The 23,706-nt window shown below is 39.6% G+C and overlaps 1 protein-coding gene across 10 annotated transcripts in view; it reads right to left on the minus strand.

Moving 5' to 3' along the window:
* STARD3NL (STARD3 N-terminal like) overlaps positions 1–23,706 on the minus strand; it is a 39,026-nt gene that overhangs the window by 7,383 nt on the left and 7,937 nt on the right. For 4 of the 10 annotated variants that reach the window (XM_077811017.1, XM_077811018.1, XM_077811021.1 and 1 more), the window contains exons 2-7: positions 14,365–14,662; positions 9,794–9,871; positions 7,044–7,121; positions 4,971–5,024; positions 4,769–4,886; positions 13–111 (exon numbers count right to left, since the gene is read on the minus strand). In XM_077811017.1, coding sequence (XP_077667143.1) covers positions 13–111; positions 4,769–4,886; positions 4,971–5,024; positions 7,044–7,121; positions 9,794–9,871; positions 14,365–14,589 — 652 coding nt within the window. In that variant the 5' untranslated portion in view covers positions 14,590–14,662. Of the gene's footprint in view, positions 1–12; positions 112–4,768; positions 4,887–4,970; positions 5,025–7,043; positions 7,122–9,793; positions 9,872–14,364; positions 14,663–19,433; positions 19,516–20,904; positions 21,329–21,385; positions 21,432–22,118; positions 22,173–23,706 lie in introns of those variants that run through there. The other 6 variants (XM_077811015.1, XM_077811014.1, XM_077811016.1 and 3 more) reach the window with 5 other exon arrangements.

Consider the following 23,706-nt stretch of genomic DNA (forward strand, 5'->3'; position numbering starts at 1 on the left):
GAACAAAATTACCTGCTGCAGATTCAGGAGGAGAATAAAACTGCCCATCAGAGAGGTGTCCTGGCTGAAGAAGAGCTGCTCGCTCAGACGCATCTTGCACCAGTAAGAGCCCTAAAAAAAAGCAGTAATTAGAAATGTGCATCATTGTTACCACTATCAGTCAGAATGTAAGGTACTATATTATAAAAAGTTTGTTTCCATTGTGGTCTGTGTAAGTTGTGTTACTGCAAGACATTATTTCAATACAAAAGAACTCACAAAAAGTTAGGACTTACTCTTTGATGGGTGGGATTTGGGGAGGAGGGACTAAGCATCGCAAGAAAAGGGCTAATATAGTGCCCATCTTTAAAAAAAGAAAGGAGGAGGATCCTGGGAACTACAGGCCAGTCAGCCTCACCTCAGTCCCTGGAAAAATCATGGAGCAAGTCCTCAAGGAATCCATTCTGAAACACTTAGAGGAGAAGACAGTGATCAGGAACAATCAGCATGGATTCACCAAGGGCAAGTCATGCCTGACTAATCTAATTGCCTTCTATGATGAGATAACTGGTTCTGTGGATGAGGGGAAAGCAGTGGACGTGTTGTTCCTTGACTTTAGCAAAGCTTTTGACACGGTCTCCCACAGTATTCTTGCCAGCAAGTTAAAGAAGTATGGGCTGGATGAATGGACGATAAGGTGGACAGAAAGCTGGCTAGAGTGTTGGGCTCAACGGGTAGTGAGCAATGGCTCCATGTCTAGCTGGCAGCCGCTATCAAGTGGAGTGCCCCAAAGGTCGGTCCTCGAGCCGGTTTTGTTCAATATCTTCATTAATGAGCTGGAGGATGGTGCGGATTGCACCCTCAGCAAGTCTGCAGATGACACTAAATTGGGAGGAGAGGTAGATATGCTGGAGGGTAGGGATAGGATACAGAGGGATCTAGACAAATTAGAGGATTGGGCCAAAAGAAATCTGATGAGGTTCAACAAGGACAAGTGCAGAGTCCTCCACTTAGGACGGAAGAATCCCATGCACCACTACAGACTAGGGACCGAATGGCTAGGCAGCAGTTCTGCGGAAAAGGACCTAGGGGTTACAGTGGACGAGAAGCTGGATAGGAGTCAACAGTGTGCCCTTGTTGCCAAGAAGGCCAATGGCATTTTGGGATGTATAAGTAGGGGCATTGCCAGCAGATCGAGGGACATGATTGTTCCCCTCTATTCGACATTGGTAAGGCCTCATCTGGAGTACTGTGTCCAGTTTTGGGCCCCACACTACAAGAAGAATGTGGAAAAATTGGAAAACGTCCAGCGGAGGACAACAAAAATGATTAGGGGACTGGAACACATGACTTCTGAAGAGAGGCTGAGGGAACTGGGATTGTTTAGCCTGCGGGAAGAGAAGAATGAGGGGGGATTTGATAGCTGCTTTCAACTACCTGAAAGGGGGTTCCAAAGAGGATGGATCTAGACTGTTCTCAGTGGTAGCAGATGACAGAACGAGGAGAAAAGGTCTCAAATTGCAGTGGGGGAGGTTTAGGTTGGATATTAGGAAAAACTTTTTCACTAGGAGGGTGGTGAAACACTGGAACGCGTTACCTAGGGAGGTGGTGGAATCTCCTTCCTTAGAAGTTTTTAAGGTCAGGCTTGACAAAGCCCTGGCTGGGATGATTTAGTTGGGGATTGGTCCTGCTTTGAGCAGGGGGTTGGACTAGATGACCTCCTGAGGTCCCTTCCAACCCTGGTATTCTATGATTCTAAGAAGCAAAGAGTGCTGTGGAAAAGAAGTCTGAATCTCAGACAGTCCTATTTGTTTTGATGATGAGGATAGGTAATTCTGAGTAAAGCTGAAGGGATGAGTAATAATTCTGAGTAAAGCTATGAATACCACCCAGTAAATAGGGAACACCTTCTAGTTATTAATTTGTGCCAATCATACCACTTTACTTTGGACAGTTTTTTTTTCCCCTAAAGTGTGAACTGTTCACTCCAGGCAATACAATATATCCTTGCTAACGAAGTTCTACTTATGGGAATGAATTCAAGCCCTGGGGTAGCAAAGAAAGGAAAATCATGCATAATGAGCCTGCGTGGATTAGTAATGTTACTTGTTCCATTTACATTCAGCCAGTCTCAGAATCGCAGGTGTTGGACATGGAAGACGTACTAGGGCTTTTAATGCATTTCCATGCCAATGCAGGAATGCTCCCTACTTTTTTTGGTACTTGAACAAATTCAAATTTCCCATCTTTTATTTACTGTGCCATAGGGACTGCCCTGTTTTCTTAAAATGTTACTGTCACTGAATCTGTACTAAACACTGAAATAACTAATGGCAAACATAGTGTGATAATAGGTTATTTTCTAATCAGAGCTGAACCTTGTTTTCCATCTCAGCCACTTATTTGCAGATAGCAATTTATCCTGCCAACCAGTTCCTTGGGAGGCAACAATCTAAGAAACCAAATATTAGTGGCAAGTGGGAAAACGGAGACCAAAATGGCTATCACAAGTGATGAGTCAATAGGAGAATAAAAACAAAGGAGGAATTAAAAATGGCTCTACAATTTAAAACCTCACCTCATGGGTAAACCTCAAAATTAGGCAGCTCAGTGCAGGGAAGCACCAAACACCTGGATGTTTACCTGCACTTCTTGGCTTACAAGACTGTTCTGAAAGTCTTACAAGAAGCAGCTCCCATGAGGTTTCCAGTGCTTTTACTTCTAGCATGTCTGGAAATTCTCTCCATATTTTAGCAGGAACCACAAAATACAGACATATGTGAGAATCAAATACAATACATAGAGTTAATCTCTTTTTTCAAATCTCAAAATAAATGTGGGTTCTGTTCAAATGGCTCAAGGTAGTTTTATCCAGGTGGTTAGCCCACGTCTAGTTATAATAAATACATGCATATGAAAATATTTAACTAGAATCATAGTATCCTACAGTCCATCTTTTTCTAAAACACAGAAAAAGAAGAAAACTATTGTACTTTCCATAATTCTTGCTTTAACTTGGAACACACGACTATCTTTCTTCACAGCAAAGGAGTTCTTAAAAATATCATTTTTCTTCCCCCAAGTGGTGTAATTATAGAGATTTTTTCAGCTGTCCAGATCAGAATTCCTATTGTAGCAAGATTTCATACGGTGTATTATACATAAAAACACAGAACATATACAACCACAAACTTGGGAGAAATCCCAAGACATACTGAGCACTTGGAATTCTCAAATAGAAGGAAAGAGCTCTGTGGAGTGTCTGAAGTAACTGCACAACAATGCTCTACACCAGGGAACACAGCATTTTCTTTAAAAATCTTAGTAACTCAAACAAGAGCACACTGTACTTCAAAACAATAGACTTCTATAGAACAAAACTATAACTATCTCCTTTAACCCACCAAAAATGGAAAACACATTTAGGTTTTCAACAATTTCTATGAACTGAACCTCAAAAAGATGCAGGTTGCACATGAGAAATCTTTTCTTCGCTTATGAGTATTCATTGTAAAAGACGTACTTAAAAATCCAGGCTGCTAATTTTAAAACAACGCTCGACTTTGAATTCACCAGGCTGCTTAGCTGCTGGGATCCTGTGTGATGTAAGTGACAGAATAAAAATAACTGGCTAATTTGCAAGGCAAAAAATGATGTGTTACATTTTCCTATTTAGTGTTTTGGGTTTTTTTAAATAAACAAACCCCTCTAATTTAATTATCTTCTTTTTGATGGTAAGGGAGATTGAGAGGGTGAAAAAATTTGGTGCTCCAATGTGCTGGATTAACTGTAACGTGCTTTGGTGAGAAGACACTGAGCTCCACTGTTGATACCACGATCAAGATTTATTGACCTAGAGGCAAACATTTACTTACGGTCACTTGTTTCAGACCAGATTTAAATTGTTTATGTAATTACAAAAGGTTCACTGTACTATTACCCAGTCTGAATCTTCCAGTGGTTGAAACTAGAGGATGTTTCTTGTAGAAATACGTGCACTTTTTCAAGATCCTGCCCAATTAATGTTATCCCTTACTAAAAACATATAAAAATAAAATAAAGTCGATTAACGTGAATCCCTCTACCTTTGCTCCATAAGTCTGTAGGAGGTCTTCATCCTCCAAGCTCCTCCTCTGCCCCTCACTTGCCTCTTCTTGAAGGAGCAGCAGTTTATAGGATGCCCTGGTACCATACTCTGACAGATACAATAGCTCCAGGAGCACTATTCTCTCCTTTCTCCATCCTTTTTCAAAAACAACTAGAGGCACCTGGTCTATTCTGAACTCTTTCGCTCCCTTCAAGAGAAGGAGCCAGCAGCTCAGCTCCGCACTCCACTCACCCAAAAATTGTACTTGCCCCAGCTACATACAATGTTTTTTATTAAAAGATGTAAAGATATATGAAAATAAGACACACTATTGGGTTTATGGCAAGTTGCCAATGTGGCCCTCCCATGATGTGTAATTTTGGCATTCCTGAACTAGATAAAACACACCTCCTTCTGTATAGAAATTCCTCCTCCTTTTGAAGATGGGAGAAAAGATAAGGATAAGACATTCAGTGTTATCGCAGCTGTGTTGGCCCCAGGATATTAGAGAGACAAGCTGGTTGAGGTAACATCTTTTATTGGACTAATAAAAGATATTACCTCCCCCACTTTGTCTCAAGGATCAGATCCACTCAAAATCTGCTAGTGTGACGGGGGGGAGAATACTCTTTTATTGTAAAAGGTAGAAAAAAGTATGAGGTGGACTGCAATAACTGAGGTGACTATAACAAGTAAACTTACTGTTTTCTTCTTCTGCTTCTTGTGGTAACACTTTAAAATCCAGGAACCAGGTTTCTATCCAAGCAAGTATGAAGGATATAATGGGCAGCACATAGCCAAAAGCACCTTGGGAAAACAACTTGAAAAAACAAAACACCACATTTTTCCTCATAGAAAACCATGATATTAAATAAATAAATCAGAATTTGATCTGAATACGTACCTTTGAGAGAATTACTTTTGCTAATAAAAAGGCACTGGTCACTGCTGTTGTGAACTGAAAAAGACAGTGTTAAAAATAGTTAAAACTACACTAATAACTGTGGATTTACTTTCTCAGCACAATACAGTAATTTATTAATCGCTAAGGCATGAAATCCAAAATCACAGCAATATCATTAAAAGTTACCCAACAATTAACAAGGTCACAGATTAATAAGATTGAGGTGACAGGATGTTGAAACTTCAACTCAAATTTGAGGGTCCACGGGCGTAGCCATTTTAATTTGGATGCCTCAAAACACCTATTTTGATACAGCAGAGATGGTAACTTAGAAACTGTGCAGATACTGAGTTATTATAAATTGTAATTTAACTACATATTGATGATACCTTATTTTGTAAATCATCACCCATTTAAAGATATACCTAATTCAGAAAAAAATAAACACAGCTATTACTCCAAATACCAACCCACCTACCCTGCTATTCATTTTACGAGCCATTTTACAGAATCAAACACTCAGATAGCTACTATATTTGGGTAAACAACTTAGAAAAATACTTCAAGTGGTATGAATAGTGAAGTCTTTTGGGGAAAGTTGGGGTGGGGGGTTGCTAAGTGCAATAGGAGAGAATAAAAATAAATTTGTGAATGAAATTTGTGATCATGAAAGCAAGGGGCTAATGGTATTCACTTGCCCTATACATACTGTGAACAGACACTATGCATCCTTCACTACATGGCTCTGTTAATGCACAATGGTCCAACGTCTCTCCAAGTAATACCAATTTACAGCAAATCATGTGGTTCTCTTCTGATGAGAACACAAGAGATTTAAAATGAGATTCACTTCTTCCAGAAAAACTCCTAATCTGTTTTTGCATCTCCTCTAATGCTTACCACTTGTGATGGGTCTGGCTTGCTATCTCCCAGCCCCTTGTGTAAAGATGGAAGATGCAATCTACAAGTCAAAACTATAGGCAAGGGGATTTTGAGATGCACACTTTAGAATAAAAAAATCACTAGTCCCTCAAATTCAGCAGCAATTTCTATTTGATGTACACCTGTAGCAAGAGAACACTGTACTTTTACTGAATCAAGAGACTCAGGCTCAGAATCAGCCTAGTGCAAGACATATTGTATATTGCTCCTTTGAAAACATTCTACATAGAAATGCAAACACAACCAATGAAACAAATATAGCAGCACAATATAGAAAAAAAATTGCTTTCTTGGATCTACAATATAATGAGCCAGCAGCAGGTGCTTTATTATATTACAGCCTGCAGTATTCACTGTAAACCACCATACGGATGGAAGTATGAGTCAGAGCCATTAAATGTGTTAAATTCCCTCTCCTCTTCATATCAGTTACAGAAATAGCTGTGTGTATTTTTACTCCAATACACTCAAAAAACCTTAAGAATTTCCCATTTTACAGGGGGCCTATGGGCAGCACTTTGAATCAGAGTACAGAACAAGATGAGCACAGTGAAACATGCCTAAAATCTCCGGAAAGTGGAAGTGAGTACAACACATGAACTCAAGAGTTTGGGGCGGCAGCATGTAATTGAATGTCTGCACACTAACTCTGGTATCAATATGGCATTCTCCTTTCCCACAACCCTCCCCGAATAAAGCTGCCTAGTTTCCAGTGATTAACTGGATTTTTCAAACTCTGGTCTCAAGAAACCAAGTCAGATGGAACAAGAGGTTGTGAAGTGGCATGGCAAATACAGCAACATGTGCTAAGAGCATTATAAGAAAGTGTAAGAAAAAAAGGCACATCTATCCCCTCCCATTTTCATTTCAAAAAGGAATTCATAGCTGGAATTCTTCAAAGAATGGAAATGGGTCTTCAGGAGTCACTACCTTGTACTATTTGTATACCAAATAAGGATCATAAAAATTTTCGAGACCAGGACTCATTTGTTTGGCATGCTACCTGTTGCACATTCTTACATTTATTTTAATATATATAGAAGCTTCTCAATATACTGTTTGGAGGCATCTAAAATTTGCCAAAGTTTGACCCATTTCTAGTTAACTCTGTTGTGCTTGGCTACTACTCACAGCTATTGCCCACCAATGGCGCAGTCTGCACATTGCATATGCAAGTATTAACACGTTAAATCGAAAGACTGCCAGTAGCTGTAGAGAAAAGAAAAAAATTGTTGGTTAATTCCAAATGTATAAAAAACAGCAAGATATTCAGCTATCTGAAAATACCAACTGCTTGTAATGTAAATGAACAGGACACCACAAAGAAAGGAATTTGGTTATTAGGAAAAAGTTTTGAAAGTGGATTTGCTTATTAAGATATAAGCTCAACATTTTGGCTTCTCAGTTATAAAACACTGCTGTCAATGAGACTAAAATTAAGCATATGCCTAAATGTTTGCAAGATGAGGGCCTCCAAGCATGCACCAGTATGACACCCAGCTGAAGTACATTAAATCTGCATAGGTACATGGTACATTTGTGTATAGTTCAGGACCTGAACATTTAAGCTTTTCAGATAGTTAATCTGCCAAATACCTAATGGGTTACTGTGTAAGTATATTTTAAATATTTTACCTTACAAATGATGGGATGGGAATGAACATATTTATACAATGATTTCTGTAACTGAAGAATTTAAAAGGTTTACTGAAATAAAGGTTTTACAACTATTCATATAGTCATCCTTATTTGTTTCCCTTTAGAGAATGCCTGCAATTTTTCATTTGTGTTTTACTCTTATTTTCTGTGTCCAAAAAATTAGTCTTGCGCATTGGACATTTTCAAAGATCTATGTGAATAATTTTTCCAGACACAGAGTTACCCACATTTTACAAGGAAGAATTTGACGCAGAGAGCTTATGGAACCTTCCCAAGGCCAAAGAATAAGTCAGTGGCACAGGTGTGATTAGAATTCTGAATTAGAGTTCCCAATCTTCCATTCCCTATCAAATCCACAATCTATTTTGATCAATTTCATGGCCAGAGGGTTTTTAATTGGCCAATTTCACATTTTCAGATGTTTACACCTGAAATTTCAGTGTTGAAACTGTGGGGGTCCCAACCCAAAAGGTACCCGGACATGGGTCAGATCTCATTCTCGCCTCCCCGCAAGAGCCGCCATGCAGGTGAGGAGGAAGTCCTGTCCATTTCCAGCCCAGCTGAGACTAGCAGCTAGGAGCCCCTGGCTGGGGCGTTCCCAGCACCAAGGGGGAGTTCAGACCCACCTCCACGAGCCGCCTCCGGCTGCAAGAACCTCCTGGGCTGTTGTCCAACCCCGGAGCTTCCTGTAGCAGGGGAAGGCACCCAGAGGTGGCTCTGATCTCCCCCTGAGAGTGGCTGTGCAGGGGAAGGGCAAGTCCTGTACCTCCTCAGCCCAGCCAGGACACGCAGCTATGAGCCCCAGGCTGGGGTGCTCCCAGCAGCACGGCAGAGATCAGATTTCACAGAAAAGGGCTTATTTCACAGTCTGTGCCATGTTTTTCATGGCTGTGAAATTGGTAGGGCCCTACTTGAGACCATGCTACCTGTAAAGCATCATCTGTTCAAACGAGTTTACAAAAAAAATTTCACAAAACTTGAAACAGGCAAACACTTCAATTTAAGAGAATTGTCTTTCCCTTGGCAATTAAAATATCAAAGCTGAGAATAGCTTCGGAAGTACAACCAAGTCTAAGTATAAAGTTGAATAAGATTAATTACATTTGTGCTAGAGGCAGAAGTAGTTTTACTTGTAAGTTCTAAATCATTTATGGATTTCAATGTCTCCTATCAAGAGTTTTCCATTCCAAGTTATATGTTTTTCTACATAAGCAGCTTTAACTATAGGCTGGATTTATTTGCAGGATTATCATAATGATCAGATAGCTATTTTAGCTTTATGAGATGGGAGATACTGCAGGGGCACTGCTGAAGGTGGCATGGTGGGAGGCACCAGAGGGGACAACTCTTGGCTGCTGGAGCAGTTGAACATAACAGCCATGTCATCCAAAGTGGTATAAGGCAGCACCAGTGTGGAAATGAGAGCAACATTTTACACTAATTCCAGATAAGTAGTCTCGATGCACCCATCAGTGGTGGAACAACTGGTATATAACAAATGCAATGTCAACAGTTGTTCTCTCTAGGATAGACAAGGCCTAATATTACCTTAACGGTTATGAAAAAAAAGGGGGCACAGCCTACAAATCCTGCTGATCGAAAGACAAAAAAAGCATTTATTTGCATGTGAATATCTGCATGGTTCATGCTGTGGAGAATACTGCTTCCTGACTTTGTCCCCTTTCACACTGCCACAAAGCTGCAGTCTCAAAAAAAAGAGAGAGTGGAGGGCTTCTGTCCACCCATATGGAGAGTGAATGAGCAATGGTGGTGCTGCTCCCCCCCTCCTCCTTGTTCCTAGTGCCTGTGTGTAGAGGGAAGCAGCTGGGTCATTATGTCTATAGTCATCCATATTTAAAATAGAATCTAAATATTGATTTTAATAAAAATTTAAAATAATAATTTACTTTGGTTGAAATACAGAAATCTGCAACAAACCTGACATATACAGATGTCAGCTATTGTCCTGGGATCAATTCTTCCCTCACTACTGCTGGATCTATTTCTGGAATATTGCCCAAACATAAGATTATATATCCTAATTTAAAGAGAGATGTGATTTAGAGTACATTTTCCCTCTCTTTTAATTTACAAGAAAATCTAACCCTGGCACAGGACTCAGACTATGGGATAATAAAAGATAAGGCCTCTCTGGATAAAAAAAACAATCCCAATTCTTGCATTAAGCATGTTTTAAAGAAATTCTAAAACAAAATACTTACAAATATATCAAAATATGAAGAATGGTAGTCATACTGCAGGACTTCCTTTTCTAAGGTAGTCTCAATGCCCCCATTTACCTATAAAAGAACAAATTAGTCTTAGCATTTACAGCTTCAGAAACTGGGAAATTACTGAAGTTAAAACACTTGCCATTTGTAACTGTACAAGTAACTGTTTCAAAGCATTTCTCTGCCTGACTCCAAGACAAGAAACATATAGGCCAGAGAAGTTACTATTCTAGAAACATCATTAGAGGAGTGGCATTGTTACAAATGTACTTTTTTCCATCAAAATGCATTTAGTATTTTCAAAAAGTCTAATGGATCTAAGATTATCACTATTTTTAATTACTCTATGACCTACTGAGGCTGCCTTCCCGATTCTCACCCTGAGATAACAGTGAAGAAACTGTTAGTGGAAGACTTAGTCAGGCCTAAGTATTTTGCCACATTTCGTGATCAAGAAACCAAAATTCCTTGCATGTCTAATAAGCTGAATAAGTTATTTAAATCTATCAACGTAAAACAAGAAACCAATAAAAAATTACCTCCTATATCTGTGTTGGGACAACAAGTTCTCTTTCCATCTTCCTGCTCTCGAGATGTATCCCTTTTTTTGTTAAAGACCTTGTGTTCAGATTATTTTCTCTACTACTCTTTAATGGCCTGCTGCTATTTCACTGTCCCTTTTTTCCTTCCCTTTCTTAAGGCTCCTTTTATCATCACCTCATTCAACATTCCCCTGCCAATCATAAGTTGGCTAGTCCAAAGAACTTTCTCATGTAAAAAACATTATTTTAAATTCTCTCACAAAGAGCATCAGGACAGAGTAACTTGAAAAAAAAAATTGTCTTCCTCTTTCTTTTTTAGTGGAGTGTTATCTGTTGTCTACTACCAGGACACAACAGTGCTCCCTCACAGCAGTGCAGTGACAGCAAATCCTCATCAACTTGCACTACTTCCTTACTCCACACAGGGAAGCACTCACTATCTGTGTTCACGAACACCAGTTCTAAATGACTGTTTCAGCAGATAGCGACTTGCAAGTTTCTCAAAAGCAGGGGTCAGCTCCCCGACTTCCCCCATTTTATGATGATCATGATGGAGCTACAGAAAGCAGCTCTAAGCCATCTCCATTTCTGGCCCCATTAAAAGTCAATTCATTTCTAAAATTTACCTCATTTTTTTTTAAATCTTAGGAGTTTATCTGTTAAAATGAGATCAAGTATTAATATTAACTTCTTGGGCAAGTCACTTGAGCTCTACCTGTTTCCCTATCTTCTTACCTAACAGGGGTGTTGAAAGACTAAACGCTCTAGTGTTTTTAAATGGCTTGGTTTTTCAGTTTAAAATATGGTATCAATATTTTAGTATACTTACTTAGTATTTAGCTTTTCTGTTGACAGCACCTCTTTTTAGATTTGCAACAAAACAAACACCTTTTTTTTGAAAGTTGGGGATGAAAAAGATTAAGAACCCAAATTCAATACAATACAACCTCGTGAAAATAGATCACTATTACTTATAGAATACAAATACTGAATTTAATGAGACTTGCACAGTAACAGCTAACTCATGTATCGGAGATGAGCAAGTTACATGGCTACCATTATTACACTGTTCATAGTGTAAAAAAATTGGTATGGATAAACATGAACAATTCAGAGTGGGTTCTAAATCCAAGATTTGGAAAACCTAAAGTCTGTGTTCCAGAGAGTTATATGTTTTAAGGCCAAAACGGCCCAGTATGATCATCTGGTCTGACCTCCTTGTGGGTTTGGAGAACAAGGCTCTTTTTGCCGGGAAGGACAACATGCCTGCCAATCCAGACGCATGAGACTTTAGATGTTTGACAGCTGGAACAGGATGCTTCAATTCTCACCTGAACCATTCAAGTGCAACAGTAGGTTGTTGCAAAGCCAAAGAAAAGTCCACACAAAAGACAATTATGTTAACTGCTTAATTTCTAAAGTAGCACAACCTGAAATCACAGAGGTGGTGCTTGACTGACAGGAAGAGTGCATTGTTACACTCCTCACATAGCCACAGGACCAAAACTAAAGTAGGGAGAGTGCACAGATATTACAGACAAAGGAGGCTAAAGGGCATGGAACCGAGGGAGATTGGATGCTTCCCAATACTACGTCATTGACACCCATCCCCCCTCTATACCTCACAGGGGCCAATGCAACCCTAAACACTTCCATCTCCTCTCAATTTGAGCTCCAAAATACTCTTCCAATTCTCAGAGACAACTTGCCAAAAATCCTTCCTTCTGCACGCTGTCCTCTTGCATCTATTTGCCTTTATGCCATGTTTATAACATAAAAAAACTTGGGGAATGCTACCCAGCCTGAACAAAAGCCTTTGGAAAACAGAACTGTGTAAAAGAAAAAAAACCAGTAAGAAAAACAAGAGATAACAAATATGCCATTTTAATCACTTGACATAACCACAGCACCGAAAGTTTAAAAATATCCTGATGTGTAAGCACTTCAGCCTCAGGAAACGAACATCTTAATAAGGTCAGGAGAAAAACAATTTTAGTGTGTCATACAGAAGTAAGCAAAAAAACAAAAAAAACACTTCCTCTTCCTCCTCCCTCCTAGCACTCCTACAAAGCAATCCGCTCTGAGATTTATATTAAACTACCAAGTGTTCAACAACTTGTGATGCTAACCAGTTCGGGTCCAAAAGTGGCAGAGAAACATTTTCTGGTTTATGAAAAGACTGGTGTCTTCTCCAAACCACACTAGTTGTTCACCAGTGAGGAAGCCAGAACACAGCAGATTCTGTATCAATTGCACCAACACCCAGTGTTTAAAAATCAAGAGTTGGACACACACACACATACCCACACACCCCCGAGTCATGAGACTAGTTTAAAAATCATGATATTTTAAAACTTTTTAAAAAATCATGTTCTTTTTATCTTGTGATGTTGGAGTGTTCGTGGGTTCTTTACATTTTTACTAGAGGAAGAATTACAACAAAACATTACCATACTATATCATATATCACTTATTCAGGATCAGGTTAATATTCAAAGAACCTGGCTAAAGATTCGGGTCTTGCTGGCTAGGGAGCCCTCCTCCACTGAATAAACTAGAAAGGGCTACAAAATTTCTAAATATCTATCCTCCTTTTGGTGCTTCTCTTGCATATGCACTTGGTGCGCAGGCTTATCCATTACAAGGATAGTCCACATTTTACTATACCACAATTCCATAGGAGGAGGGCTCACATGTTTCCAGTTATGTGCAGTACAAAGATTAGCTGCCAACAATTAAAAAAAATAATTTGACATTCTATTTAAAATGTAGATCCTTTACTGGAGCATTAAGTAAACAGGACAGGGGATCTCTAGAAAGCCAGCATTTTGTCATAAGATTAAACACTTTAATAATTTCCTCCCAAAACCATCTAATTTGGGACACAACCACCACATGTACAAGTATGTTCTCCTTTCCCTAAAACACGTCCAGCAGAGCACCTCCTTAGTTGCAAAAATATGATGATCTTAACTGGGTAAATCTATACAGTAATTTATTAAAAAAAGATTCATAAGCTATACAAATTGAAGATTGTATATCCTCTTTCCCACAAAGAGCCACTCATCTAGATCTATCTTTTCATGTGAGTTGTTTTCTTATTGACATATTTTAAAATCAAAATTGTGTATCTCTAAGAAATTAAATCTTTTGTTTCAGCTTGCTCTTGGGTCAAACTCCTCAAAAATGTGGTTAAAGGTCTAGATAGAGACACCTCATATCCAAATTTCACAATAAAATGTTTCACGTGTAAATACCAAAAATATGGGACTTTACATTATTACATACCTTTTGGTATGATTTCAAATCCAGGACCTAGGAACAGCTGTTTGAATTGAGTAATCTCAGTGCTTACCCACAACAAACAGCCACTTTGATATTTCTGGGGATACATTCCAGATTATTAATCAAAGTAGTTAAGGGAGAAGACCTCAGCAACAGCAAAACTAATATATTTTAAAAATCAATCATAGAGTAAACTTGGCACAAGGCAAATATTTTATTTGAAAAACCAAAACAAACTTTGGCCGAGAGCACCCCTGAGGGGAATATCTCTCACAAGTGATGAGCAATGCAGGAAAATATTGTTTTCAATGTGTCACGCGGTAACAAGACTAAACCCTTGTTAGACTGAAATTCATACTTAATATCCAAATTCATGGAAGCTTGAATCTTTTTGATTCTTTGTTAAGTACACTGCACTTTCCTTGTTCTAGTTTGACATAGTTAATAATTATGATTAAGATTGAAGTGTTGTCAGAAAAGATCTAACAATACAAATGGATAATAATGAAGTGTAAACCCCAGCAATTAAAAACAGAGTTGCCACTGCTGAGCTAAATGGGTATCTGTTTTCACTGATGTTAGATGGCAAGATATTCGTTATAATGTAACATGTCAAACTGGGGTGACAGTACACACTTTGAGTTGGAGGGAATGGTGGCAATTAGCCATTTCTGAGCCCACCAACCCCTGATGGAAAACAACAAATCTAAAAAAAGTTTGAAAAACAAGACTCACATTTAGCTCTATTATCCACAGCAAGGTTACGAATAAAAGGTCAAAAGTAACAAACAAACAGAAAGTCCTTCTGACATCTGATATGCCTTTCTTCTCTCTTCCTTCATATGATTCAATCCTTGCCATCAGCTGCGCTGGGTTGATGGAATGGACATCCTGCAAGGAAGGACAGGAGCCCCGACTGCTGCTCTGAGCATTTTCTGCATCATCTGGCAGCCGATTCATCCTGGCTGTGGTTAGAGTAGCCTTTTCCCAGCTTCACCATCACTAGCAGGTTGATCCATATAGGAGGAGAGGTCTTTAGAAAGAACAAATCCAAAATGTTAATCATAGCAAACTGACTGCTACTAAGCAAACTTAATCTAATCAGACCTGAACTGTTTTCTGTAATCCAACAGTTGAGTTTCTTTGGCAACTGTGTACTGAAAAATGCTTTTAACACATTTTCTAAGTTCACTTATAAATCCCTTTTTGAGACAGGATATTAACATTTAAATATATAGCAATGTGAGCCTTATCTCAGGAAACATAGTCTAGAGTTGTAAATTTTCAAACTCTAATCTCAGGTTTGCTACTGATTGATTGGGTGGTCTTGCGCAAGTTACTTCAGCTTGTCTTGCTGTCTCCAACTGCAAAACTGTGGTTAATACCTCACATGGATGTTTTGCAGACTGATTAGTTAATGCTTGCATGGTACTTCAAATTTAGAAAGAACTCTATAAACGATTAGTAAAAGTAGATTCTCTAGCCGGGCCTACTCTTTCCATCACTTTCATCACTGCTTCATGGAATGATTACTTGACTTTCAGACACCAGCATACTGTATCTAAAACTTTTACGCAGTAAGTCAAAGTACTCAGGACCAGGTCAAGCTTCAGATAATTTGAAGAAAGGGAATGAGGGACGTGCTGTCTGCAAAGTGAGGTCTGGTCCACACAGAGAGTTGTACTGATATAACCAAAGATGTAATGTTAGATTGATTTAGCTAAACCGGTCTAAATGTACACAAAGATCCACTGGTTTAACTAAACTGAAGCAACATTACATCTTTAGTTAAACCAGTGTGACTTCTGTGTTTAGACAAGTTGTAAGAGAACAGAGGTCTATTTGGTACAACTTCTTAAACGTAGGGTGTCTGCCATCCACACTTATCACTGGTCAGGGTATGACTGACTTGGCTGGGAAAGAAACAGGAACAAGTCAAAGGGTCATTACAACTATTGACATCTCTACTACTGGGTATCCTGTTCTATTGAGCCGATATCTTAAATCTTGCCCCATAGTTTACACCACGTTACATTACCAGTGTGTATCTCTGTGAAGCTATAATACATAGAACTTAATGGTAACATATAAAGGTCAACAGATGCCTAAGTCTGTTCACTATGCTGCATTTGTATATTAAGTGCTCTCGGGTGTCTCAAACTGATACATTTATTCATATACCAAGCAGCTGCAGGGGGTTTTTTCTACCACTTGCTGTTGCACTTTTTTCCGGAAATGTCCTCAAAGACAGCTGACTAAGGTGGTCATATGTTTCAACAGATATAAAAAACAGATTAGTTTTCTCCAACAGTATTAATAAAAAATGTGTTATATTTATTCCAAAACAATTTCTGCAACTGAAGATTATGCATCTTCTGATACAAAACAGTTGTAGCCGACTTAGGAAGTAAAGTATGTTCCCAATTATCTGAATAGCATGGGGGAGACCGATTTTATTCAAATAATCGGGCAGCTCAGATAATTGAGAGGGCAGGAGCCATTCAGCAGCAGGGTTGCCTCCCCAGTTGCTGGGGGCTTCTCCTCCTCCTCACAGTCCTGGCCAGGGGTCTCTGCTCTGCCCCGTTCCTGTGACATAAGGCTGTAGAGGACTCCCTGTGCTGTTGCAGTGCCAGTGACACCACCCTCACAACCTTGTGCCTGCAGGAATCAGCTGTCACCAGCCCTTTGGCAACACAGGGAGCCCTCAGCAATTCCACTATCATGGCCCTGCTCACTCCTGTGACAGCCCAGCCACAGAGGGCTCCCTGTGGTCCCCGTTCTGTTACAGGAGCCAGTCAGCAACAGGGTAGCCTCCGCTGCGGCCAGGGGCTTCTCCTAGCCTTGGGTGCGGGTGTAAATCTCTGCTCTGTTATCCAAACCCCTTCCTTGTCTCCTCTGCAGAGGGCATGTATCTCCTGCTGGTGGACAACTAAGGGATTTGAACAATATGGAGGTTTGGATAATAGGTTTTGGATAAACAGGAGTATACTGTACTCAGTATATTCTTTTACAAATCAAAGACTGGGGTTTTTTTGTACAGGTTGTTCTCTATTAAGTCACACATAGGGTGAAGTAGTGAAACTCACCCCCTCCCCTCCCCCAATTCCAAGAAAACTGCAACACTTCAACCCCAAGAAAGTTAAACTGTAGAAGTCAACAGGGTTAAAATATATATATGTATCTGACACTGAAAAAATATTGCAACCCTGACTCAACTAACTTAATTAGTTCCATTATTTTTCATTTGACTGGGATTCTTGAATACAACATATATATAAAAAATAGGAAGTAACAGAATCCATAACTTTTGAAAGCCCAATGACAAACCATTTCTTAAAAGCCACCCAAGAAGAAATAAAACTAGTGCAAGTGAAAATTCCCAAGAGGAAATCAAATACTCTTGAGATCCTCAAATGTTGTATTCAAGAATCCCAGTCAAATGAAAAATAATGGAACTAATTAAGTTAGTTGAGTCAGGGTTGCAATATTTTTTCAGTGTCAGATACATAGTTAAATCGTCTGTTATACGAACTCTAACTTGGAACTTCATAAACTCTCCTAAAACCCACTTAAAATAAAGAAAAATGTTCTCATCAACTGCTGCCTAGTGACTACAAATTAACTTTTGCTTATGCTCAAAAAAATGACATCTGGTAAAATCCACCAACAACTAATACTGAAGAAAAGAATCACAAAAACAAAAGCCAATTAATAGATAAACCATGCTTAGAAAAAAACCCAGGTCATATTTTTATATACTTGTTCCCCTACCAATACACCTCTCCCCCCAATTTTTTTGTCCTATTCACTGTACATGCATGATGTCTCAAGTTGGGACCTATAGTACAACTTCTTATAATACTAAGACTCTAATCTTCTACCATTCTGTCTCTTACACAAAGAGAAGGACACAATATTAAAGTAAATTAAAAACAGCCAGGAAAATATGTTCAAGCGTTTTTCATCAAATAATAAAACTATTACTATTTTTAGAGAAAGAAGAGGTCAAAGCACATATCAGCAGTTCAGTCAAGTGAAAGTAAAATTAAGTAACTATTCTAGGAGAGAAAGGAAGTGGTATTTAAGTATCACATTTAGATTTATGCTAAAAATACAAAAGTAACAACACTGCACAGAAAGGGTGTATATATACAGTAAGATATCCAGCACTCATACAACTATGCATGTGAGAGTTTTTCTACTGCACTCCATGTCAGAGCTGCAGAGTACTACCAGAAAACAGTATCTGGGACAGAATTAGCAGGAGGAACAATGTGCTTGAGAAGGCTCTCAGGGACTCTTTGTTAAAGTTCCACTAACCAAAATGAAGGAAGAATTACAGTAACTTCTATGACTCTATTTGGAGAGAAGGGTGAGCTCTCATTACAGTGTTTCTTCTCTGTCAGAGATGTTTGTCTATTGAGGCTCAAAAAATTCTAGAGGACCAATTTTGTCTTTTCAATGCCCAAAATTGCACTAGATGTCCAGTACCTTAAAAAATATGGAATGAGGAAAATATCACACCTGCCTACAAGATTTTCAAAACCAACCCCTTCCTCTTTTCAAACAAGAAAAGTTTAATGTTGTGGTATAGTAGCAATAGACTGTCTCATTGTCTCTCTCTCACTCTCCACCCCACATTTGCAAATCAAACTTATTGCAATATAAGTTTGATTGCCAAGATATTCTCTTTAGTTAAGGGAACGCTTTTGTTTAAATTAGGGGGGGGGGGGAGGGAAAAAAAAGAAAAGACTCTTACAATCCTTCAATCCTTCTCTAAGGACACAGATTCTAGTGTTTCTCAAATGTGGCCACCAGTGGCTTTTTGTGCAGCCACAACAGTCTCCTGAGTGGTGATGAAGGGAGTGGGGCAAAGCATTGGCCCCTCTCCCTTCCTCCCTGTTGCTCCTGGCTGTGCCTCCCTGCATAGCCTCTGGAGACAGGCGAGGCACAACGCTGCATGAGCAAGGTGAGTTCTCAACCCACTGGGGTCGGTGGGGGCATGACAGGGCTCAGGCTTCAGCCCTAGGGTGGTTGGGCGGCGAGCTCCAGCGGCTGGACTTCAAGATATTGGCCTTGGGGCTTTGGGCACCGACCCGTGACTCCGGTTCCTGTGTCCAACCATGTGGCCCCAGCCTCCAGCTGTGGGGCTTTGGACGCCGGCCCTCCCTGCTTTGGCCATGCAGCAGCAGGCACTGGTCCCCAGCTCCAGTCCCAGGCTCCAAGGTGCTGACCCCTGGCCACGCAGTGGCAGGTGCTGACCCTTGGCTCCAGCCATACTGCCCCAGCCCTGTGGCAGCGGGTGCCAACCCCTGGTGGCAGGAGCTGACCCCAGGTGCCGACCTTTGAGACGCAGCAGCAAATGCCAGCTCCAGCCATGTGGCAGCAGGCACTGACCCCCCACTCTGGCAATGCGGCCCTGGACTCTGTCCCCTAGCTCCGGACCCTGGCCACGCAGCAGTGAGCTCTAGCCCTGGGTGCAGGCCCCCAGCTCCAGCCATGCAGTGGCGGGCACCGGCCCAGCCCTCCAACTCCAGCTGTGCGGTGGCTATTATCTTTATTGAGGAAAATAACAACAGTAAAAAAAAAAAGTATATGCACCTTGATAAACTGGCACAAAGCTACCCAAAATTCACTGAGTATACAAAATGTGGATACCAGAATCCTTAGATCGTAGTAGTCATATACGTGAAATTATACACTGGATGCACTGGAACTAGACATAGAACTTGCTGGATCATTTATACAAAATGTCATCTGTTATATAGATGTTGCTATCCCCCCTTTCTCCCAAAGCCACTTACCTGTTTGGGAAGGCTGGGTAATACTTGGGAGGGTGGAAGTGTTGAGCTGCGGAGGAATGCACATTTGGGGCAGCTGGACCATCTACTCTTGCAGCCAAGAAACAGACTATCAGCTCATTTAATAGGAAATGATGGTGTGCTAGATAGATGATTTTGTTTTGTATTAAAGACAAGGAGAAGATGGAGCTTCTCCCCTGAGGGTAAAAAATACTACCCACATAGAACATGACCCAAAAGAACCTCGCGACTTTAAATGAAGGGTCTTCTATCTGACTGAGACAGAACAAATCCAGGTGAACCTCTGAACTGGTAAGTAATTAACAACATTGATTTCTCAATGGGAAATTTCATAATTAGGGCCCTACCAAATTCACAGTCCATTTTGATCAATTTAACAGCCAGAGGGTTTTTTAATTGGTCAATTTCACATTTTCAGATGTTTACATCTCAAATTTCACAGTGTTGTAACCATGGGGGCCCAAACCAAAAGGTAGCCGGAAGTGGGTCTGAGCTCTCTTCCCTTCCCTCCCCCACCCCCTGCCCCGAGCTGCCATGCAAGGGAAGGACAAGTCCTGTCTCTCCCCAGCCCAGCATGGACTCACAGCTAGGAGTCCCCTAACTGGGGAGCTTCCAGGAGCAGGGGGAGATCAGACCCAATTCCACGAGTCTCCTCCAGCTGCAGGAACCTCCGGTGCTGGGCAGGGAGCTTCCTACAGCAGGAGAAGGCACTCCTAGGTGGGCCATTTCCCCACACACAGACCGGAGACCGGGAGTGGCCATGCAGGAGAAGGACAAGTCCTGTCCCTCCCCAGCCCAATGGGGACTTGCAGCTAGAAGCAGGAGCAAGGGGGAGATTAGATTTCATGGGGAAGGGTTTATTTCATGGTCCATAACAGATATTTCATGGCCCTATTCATAACTAAATAAGTTTGCATTTTGTTTCAAATTGAAGTTTTCATTGTGTTTATTTTTAAAAACACTTTCAAAATTAATATCATTGTCTTTGCTCCCTCTGCTTTTTTTGCCACTGAATTTAACAGACTAAAAATCTCCCCTCCCCATTCAACTTTTTAAAATTTCCCCAACTTTCAAAAAGACAGAGTGGTAAAAGGAAAAGTTAAACATTATAACGAAGGCTATGAGTCAGTCACAGATTCTATGATTTTACATGATCTCCACAACTTCAGCCCCGCGTGGTGAGGCTTCAGCTCCTGCCCCATGCTGCAAGGCTCAAGTTTCCATGATTTATTGTTTATTGCCCACATCTTGTCCATGACTTTTACTAAAAATACCTATGACAAAAATGTTAACTTTAATAATAACTTCACCTTTCTCATTTTTTCAAAAGTTGAGGAAATTGTTCCATGCCAAACAATATTTTAAACATATCTATAGATTTTTTTTTGCAGAAGTTGTTTTCATTCCTCCCCATCACCTCTACTTTAATATTTTGTCCCTCAATTCTACTTACTAATATTTTGTCCAACTGGATCATCTTACACCAGGATATGCATCATCTAAGAAATTAAGAGCTGGAAAAGACTTGGTTGTGTCTTGTGTGTCTCCTGCTGTGCAGACACTTCTTGCAGGTAATTCTACAGTGTTTTGTTTAGTTTACGTTCAGGTGTCCAAAATAATGTGAGTTTCACCATTTCCCTTGAATGTTTCATGGACTAACAATGTAGGTCTCACCATCAACAAAATCTTCTTGATTTTGCTTCTGATTTTTTTTCTGATGTCATCTCATTACTTGATTTCTCCATCCTTGATATTGTTAACCTTCAGCTACACTACTACAATACACAGCTCTTAGGTATTCCTCAGAAATCAAACCCTAATCATTTCTGATCCTCTTCTCAAATAATTTCTGAGTAGTCACTGTGGAACTGAAGTGCCTAAAAATGATAATATTATGAGTTATTACATCTTGTTATTACAATGTCTATATTTACCTGCTTATGCCTTTAGACTAAGTGCTTCAGGACAGGAATTTTGGGATGAGTGCACTGGGGAACACTGTAAAATGATGTACAGTCATAGCAAAGTAAAAATGCAGTCTCACTAATCATATAAAAAAGGACTACTACTTCCCTTCCCCATGACATGCTTGTAACAATACTACCTAAAGTCACACTGGCCAGTTTTACTGTTATAAGGCATTAAATAATTCCACTAGTACCCCATTTTACGGGCTAACTGGGGATTGTTTCCATAAGATCAAAAAGTTGCATCAAAGTTATGAACGTGTTCATAAAATCAAAATTGAAAATCTCATAATTACAGTATATACAGTGAACAATTTAACTTCTTAATCATTCAATGATAGTGTATATAAAGAACAGTAACGAATTTATAGCGTGCCTGATTTCTTTCTTTGAGAGGACTACCTCTCTTCTTTGCCACCAAATCTGTCTTTTCAAACCTGTACAGCTGCTTCAACGTTGGCTGAAGGACCGAAGGCACATTCAGCAGAAAAATAGTTTATAACTGTTCATTCAAATGATCTATGTTAATAAAATTGGGATTCTACTCTAAATTACCGTCTATTATCACATCGAGGTCTCTAAGCATTACTACTTTTCAGCTTGCCAGTGAATCTGTACTCCAGCCTATTATCTGCTATACTATTAGTTTGTTGCTTTAATTTGAATTTCGTTTTGGTTGTTTCATGCCCACATTTCTCACCTCTAATTTGTTCTGTGTCGTTTATCTTCACTGGTATGGAGAGCACCTCCAAAAGTAGTATCTGTAGTAACACCTGTAATATTAATTTTGTGCTTTTTACCCCCTTCCAAATTTTAATGAAGTTGTTGGGACTGAGCCTGTCACCAAGCTTTGCTGAATCCCACTGGACAAATTCCTCTACAGTTCTATTCACCATTATCTATCAATAAGCCATTCTATGTTGACAATATTTTTAGGATGACTGAAGAACTCATTTTTAGAGAAATCAGCTTATAGTGAATGGTAGCTACTAGTACCATTACAATAGTCACTTCTGCCCACCCCAAACTACATCTAAATCACAAATATCCTCTTCAAGACTCTCACCCCTTCCCCACTCAATACATACCACTTTCCTAGGCTAGTCTTAATCTTTATGGAAGGTTTTGACACAGCACTAGTTATGTGCTAAGTATTGTTTTCTCTTCCCCAATAACTGTCACTTCCTCCAAATACTTGATTTGCTTGCAAAACAATTTTTAGAAACAGGCTTCCTAAACTTAGATTCAATTTCAGTTGGTTGGTATTATAGCTTGACCATCAAAACAGAGAATCTAGTGATAGGAATGACCAAATAATATAGCCTACTCTGCAAATTCAGGTTTTAGCCTACATATGGAGAATATAACTATTCAAGTAGGAACAGATACTACACAGCACTCGTACTGGTCCACCTGGAAAGCTCCATGAAAGAGCAATAGAAAAACCACTAGAAGTATACAAAATGAAGACAATTACTGATAACAGCCTAAACAGAAGAGGGAATGAAAGCTCAAGCCATGCAAACTCTTAACAGCACAAAGAAGTAAACAGGTAACAATTACAGAAAATGGAGATAATCACCACTTGATCTTTTGTCCAGCCATTGATTAAAAAAAAACAAACAACAAAAACAGCTCTGTTGCAGGCATTCTAACACCTCCCTGATGTTTTTAGCAAAATAAAACTCTACAGGATTATACTTTCCAACATGTATGTTAACTTTGAGTTCATCAGTATGTCGTTTCCAAAGTAGTCTTAAATGCATTGGTTAAAACTACATTCTTCTCTAGGCTCTTCCTTGTTTCTTCCTAGACTTCTGTCCACAGTACCAAAAATACCGCAACCCTGAAGTAGTTTAAGATTGGCCTTTGTCTCACATTACAGTTTTGCTAGCAGAGGGAGGCAAAACTTACAAAAGTGTTGAGAACCATGATTACAATAACCACTATTTTAATATATTTTGCCCTGTCCACCTAGGCCAGTACCTAATCAAGACTTGAAAAACATTTTAGGCTACCATATACGAGTCAAGGAAGACCTCAAAACAACCAACATATGTGCAGCATGCACTTAGTCAGTATTTGTAAAGGAGTAAGAACTGGACAAAATGTTAATTCTAATCAGATTTTTGTACTTGATCAGACAATACTCTATCATCAAACCATGACTAGAAACATGCAAATAATTTACATACAGTTAAATACAACAATAGTTTTGAATCAGAATCCACTGGGATGGGCTAGTGGTGGAAGACAGAGGTGTAAGAATCACCATCAAGGTTCAGAAG

The sequence above is a fragment of the Eretmochelys imbricata genome, chromosome 2 (genome assembly GCF_965152235.1).
Source record: "Eretmochelys imbricata isolate rEreImb1 chromosome 2, rEreImb1.hap1, whole genome shotgun sequence".
NCBI lineage: Eukaryota > Metazoa > Chordata > Testudines > Cheloniidae > Eretmochelys > Eretmochelys imbricata.